Consider the following 5620-nt stretch of genomic DNA (forward strand, 5'->3'; position numbering starts at 1 on the left):
TATATATATGTATATATATATATATGTGTATATATATATATATGACATGCCCTCGAAATCCTCAAGCAGATTGCAAGGGACCACGTACTGACCAAAAGCACCCCACAGGTGTATATATATATATAAGATAACAATATATATGACATGCCCTCGAAATTCTCAAGCAGATTGCAAGGGACCACGTACTGACCAAAAGCACCCCACAGGTATAACTTTTGCAGTACTCTTACCGTGATCATGCATTGTAGATGAGTGATCCCATTTAGGACAATGACTATATAGTTAAAAAGAAATAAATGCAAGGGCGTCATGAGGGGCCATACCCCACCCATCAAGAACTTGATAATTCAAAGGAAAAGGCTTACCAAGCACAGGTCACAACCACTCCTGACCACATTATGGACGACGATTGTTAGAGCATGGACCTGGACTGAGCACTGCTAAGACTCAGGAAATCTTATCATAAATGGACAGGACTTAGTTATGGGCCTGTCCTATTTCGTTTTCATATTCCCATCACCTTTTCTTTTTTTTTTCTTTTCTTTTCTTTTCTTCTCTTCAATTTCTTCACCTATTATATAAGCACCGACTTTGATTACTGGGAACTTCATAAACGAAATAAAGAACATTATTTTTGTATAGTCCAAAGCATAAGCTTCAGTTTTATAAATAAATAAGAGCACATAAGCTTCCTAAGACAACAGGCTTTAAGCATTATCTCTTTTTACTTTTTCAATATTAAGTCAAGAATTCAAAAGGTTTCATATAATTTTAAATTCATTAAATGATACCTTGATTCTTTTTTATATTTTTTTAATTTAAAAATGTTTAGAAATATAATGTTATAGAGATTTTATAATTCCATGAGATATTCTATATAGATCTTCATTCCCTTGGACTTTTTTGTCCATTAATTTTTTTTTATTTTTTTTTCAAGTTCATCATTCAATATTGAATTTAATTTTAATTTTTAACTTCATTCTTTAATATTTAGTTGATTTTGCATTGATCTTCATGATTTTTTTAACGTATAATTAAATAAAAAAATATTATTGAACCCAATGGAGTTTATAAATAGGGTCACAAATTTAGTAAATCAACCTGGGTCGATCCAATATATTACTATCTTATTGTTTTTTTTAATATCATCTTAATTTTTTAAAATCAAATTATATTTTTACTAATTATTCATGTTGTCTTTGAATTTACGTGTTTGGTCTCTATCTTTTTTCTTTGATTTTTCACAATTCAAGAAAACTCCTTCTCAGTTTAAGTTTGACATGTTAAACCAGTTTAAATTGAAATCGCCAAAAAAATTCTCCACAACTTGAATATATATTTTTTTTACGTTCACAAAAAATTGCATGGTAAGAGAAATAACTTTAATGTATTTAAAATATTTTAACAGATATATCTTATTTATTTTAAATTATTTGTAACTTGTTAGACATGTTCCCATGTTTTTTTTATGACGGTAATTGTTAAGTTTTAAAAAATAATAAAAATAAAAAGAATGATAATATAAACACATTATTTCAATAATATCAATAAAAATCCGATAATGTTCTCGCTCAAGTGATGGTGGTCTCTTGATATTATCAAAAGATCACGAGTTGAATTCATAGCAGAGTTGAAAACATTGAACTTGTTTACATGCTCTAACACCAGCAACTAACATAATCATATTCATGGCAAAAAAAAAAAACAAAAAGGCGTCAATTTAATTATATGTAAAAAGAGTTCCACTCGTAAACAACCTTACTTTTAATTAAGAGCAAGAACAAGTGCCCTGCAAGAGCAAAGCAAACCACAGTACTACCATCCAAGCACCATTGTAATCTTCTCCAAGTCTTCAACCAGAAACGGGAACAAGCGATAAAGCATTCCGTTCAATCTCTAAGACTACAGCCAAAATTAAAAGATTCCAGAAGCAAGGATTTTATATAGGTGAGATACGTTTTACTGTGGCGTCACAAAACACCAGCAGAAAAGGTTAAAACAAAAGAACCCACAGCTGTTACCTTACCCTTTGAACTTATAACAAAATGCAGGTCAAATAGTTACTTGCGATGTTATTTCTCTGATTTATCATGGTATGGAAAATATTTTTTTTCTTTTTCCTTTTAATTTAGAATGCACATTGACATACTATGATTCTTCTGTGCTAATTGAAGCGCTAGAAACTGAAAAGGAATGAAAGAGGCCTATCACTTGGAGATAGTCTGGAAGGGAGAGCAATAGGAACCCATGTTTCTGCGGAAGGTTGAAACTTTGACCACTTTGTTACCGACAGCCACACAATTATGCAGTTCTTGATTTCCCACATGTTAGGTTAGGTATTGAAGGGGACTTAGTCGCCAAATGGATGTTTTTTAAAAAAATAATTCTTGTTTAAAAATATATTAAAATAATATTTTTTTAATTCAAAACATCAAAAAACATAAAAAATATCAAAAATTTGCAAAACTACAGTTCAACAACACCAAACACCCCCTAGATAACTAAAGCCCCGCGGCAACAAAATTAATATTGGAAAATTTAACAGTTTTTCATCAATAAGAAGCTTGAAAGGTTTTATGTACAATGGGTAAATTGGCCTACATGCTCCGGTACAAATTTGGAAGCGCAAGCGCTTAAAATGACTACATCAATATATCAATAACTCATACAAAGTACAGTGAGCAGCAAAGCACTGGAAGAATTATAATCACATTATGAAAAGTCCAAAACTGTGGCAGAAGGTGAAAACTTTATGCTGTGAAAGCACTATAATCAGGTAGCACTTACATGTGGGTTTGGATGTTGCATCTATGGCAACTTCCCAGAGGATGAGAATAATTAGATGGACCTTTACTAGTTCAATCGCCGCCTCCTAGGTGCACGAGAATCCCCACTGTCCACATCAGAGATTCTCGAAGCATCATTTATTCTCCTGGAAGAAGAAGTTGAAAGGGAGACCATAGAATCCACGGCAGTGTCCATTTGACTCCCTGAGTTTATAACTGCAGCAATGCTTGAGAAAGAATCTCTATCGTCAACAGGTTGGGGCTGCTCCTGATTCCTCCCTGTAGGATGGTTTCGAAAATATGTTTCAGCTATCCTTTCGGTTGAATTCAAAGCAGAAGAAAATGCAGTGTGGGTTGAAGATCTTAGAGATTGTGCTTGAGATCTTCGAAGTAGGAGCCCATTTGCCCGACGAGTTGGTCCTGTCTCTGTGCCGGCTGTCCCAGAATGTATTAAATCCACTATGTCATGAAGCCGACGGGTATACCCTCCCACAGGGCTTGTTGGTCTGGTCTGAGTTAAATCCACCATCTCATCAGGAGGTGCAATAGGATTTTGCTCAGCACGCATTCCCCTATATGTCATAATCCTATTCAGAATGGATTGGGTCCTATCAGCAGCTCCACGAGAACCATTTGAATCCTGTGGAGGAGATAAGTCCCGGGGTAAATCAAATCTTCTTCCAAGTCGTCTAATCATCTCCTCTACTGGGAAGCTGGAAAGATGCCTTGAAGCAGTTTGTCTCAAACTCTCAACCCGCCGTGCATGAGGCCTAACAGGGATCTCCAGATTTGTATCCTCCTCGGGCTCACGGGTGGTACAACCACGGCCATAAATCGGGGTCACATTCTTCATGGTCACCTCTCCCTTGCAGACTGGGCATTCTTTTGCATCGGAATGCACATGCAACCATTGGTAGAGGCATGGCCAACAAAACAGGTGACCACAGCAAGTAACAACAGGGTCTGTAGCCAAATCCAAACAAATATTGCAATCATAGAAGCTCCCGTCATTACCACTGGCCTTCTCAACATCATCTTTTTTCTGTGACACCTCATCTTCCAAAAATCCATTGTTATTTTCGCACATTTTAGGCACTTCATTTGTTCTTTCTTCAGCAGCAACACTTCCCTCACCAGCCTGTAATGTGCCCACATGGCCAGAATTAGCCATCAGTTGATTCAATTCCACCGAAAGGCTTTGAGTTTGTTGTGGAACTTGAAATTGTCTCCATCTCCTGTGCTCTCGAGCATCTCGAGCCCCAATTCTGACAGCTTCCCTAATTCTCATAATAGGGTCATCAACCCAGTCATCTAAATTCATGGCTTCATTAGATGCTTCTAATTCTGACCCAGCCTCAGGACCAGGACCGAGATTCAAATCAAGATTCATAGTATCAGATGTCGCCTCACCCATCCCAAATTCAACAATTCTTGATCAAACACCCTATAATTTTCAAAAACACAAGAAGGTCAAATCAAAATCCCAACTTTCTAAAAAAATAAGCAGACAAAGTTCACTTCATCACCGATTCAACAAACCAGGATAAAAACCCTAACGTCACAATACCAACAAACAAACCCATATCATATAACCACAAAATTCAAGAAAGCCATATCATAAAATCCATCATTCACCACAAATTACACAAACCAGTTAAGAAACCCCATGAATTCATATAAAAAAAAACCTCAAATTAATCAAAACTTCAAAGAAAAAATCCCAATTTACTTTTACCAACAAAACCTTGGTTAAAGGCCACCAAGATTGCAACTTTAACCTAACGGGATTTACAATATTTAACAAGACGAAAGAATACAAAAGAAAATTACAAATTAATAAGCTAAAAAGGAGCAATTTATTAAGAAAAAAGAGAGCCGAAAAGAGAAGATTGAAAGACCTGATGATACTAAAAGAGACGATCTTGATAAATTAGATTGAGATTCTTTCTAGACTCGGTGCTGAGTTGGCTCCGAGTTGACCCGCTATGTGCTGTTGTTTCCCTCATCTCGATTAGTAAATTCTCATCTACTCAGATAGAGAGCGAGCGTGTGAGTTGTGAAATCGAGTTAAAGTCTTCAAAGAGAGAGAGAGGAAGAAGGATTGTATGTGCTTAAGAGTTTAGGTGAGAGTGATGTTTTGTAACATTGATGGTGTAAATCGGACGGTGGAGAGTAAAATGGGGCCACTTTACCACCAAGTTGGGGATATAGCGGATGGCTCAGATTGACTGTGGGGGATTGGCGTCGAAGAATTGAATGGTAGATGCCATATGATGGCTTATTAGTGAGGTGTATCAACTATGTATATGCTGTTTTTTTTTAAAAAAAAAGTTTAACGTGGGTGTCCGGGTCAGCTTGAACGCACCTCGACTAATCCCACAGGCCCTGAAGTTAAAGATTATGTAAGCCTCTAGTGGCCATCATATGAGCAACTACAGGGCTCGAATCTGAGATCACAGAAGGAGCAAACCTCTTGGTCCCAAGCTTTTACTACTGAACCACCACCTAGATGGTTTGTATATGTTGTTTTTAATTTAACAAGATAGCAGGTCTGTGATACCGCGGATTTATAAAATAAATATATTTAATAGTATTATAATTATAAATCAATATTAGATAAGTAATAGAAACTAAATATATGATGGAGCCAATATTTCATGATAAAAAAAAGTTGTGTTGATGATAAAAAACTTAGCGACTGAATAAAATGATTTGTAGCAATCCACAGTGTTTTGTGAAGAAAAATACAATGCTTTCACTACATGATTTAGCTTTTCTGTTAATAAAAAGAAAAAAAAATACAAAGTTAAATTCTCGACCAATTTAATATTAAA

The 5620-nt window shown here is 35.6% G+C and overlaps 1 protein-coding gene across 1 annotated transcript; it reads right to left on the reverse strand.

Annotated features, from left to right (window-relative positions):
- Positions 1 to 2529: 2529 nt before the first annotated feature.
- LOC133689787 (uncharacterized) lies at positions 2530 to 4904 on the reverse strand. The gene is made up of 2 exons (XM_062109828.1): positions 4685 to 4904; positions 2530 to 4230 (listed from the first exon to the last, which is right to left on the reverse strand). Exon 2 carries the CDS (start codon positions 4198 to 4200, stop codon positions 2854 to 2856), a length of 1347 nt encoding a protein of 448 aa, XP_061965812.1. The 5' UTR covers positions 4201 to 4230; positions 4685 to 4904; the 3' UTR covers positions 2530 to 2853.
- Positions 4905 to 5620: the final 716 nt, after the last annotated feature.

The sequence above is a fragment of the Populus nigra genome, chromosome 3, assembly GCF_951802175.1.
Source record: "Populus nigra chromosome 3, ddPopNigr1.1, whole genome shotgun sequence".
Lineage (NCBI taxonomy): Eukaryota > Viridiplantae > Streptophyta > Magnoliopsida > Malpighiales > Salicaceae > Populus > Populus nigra.

What these genes read in the sequence shown, in the direction of transcription:
- LOC133689787 (XM_062109828.1), bottom strand. Translation starts at nt 4,200, where the DNA reads ATGGGTGAGGCGACATCTGATACTATGAATCTTGATTTGAATCTCGGT.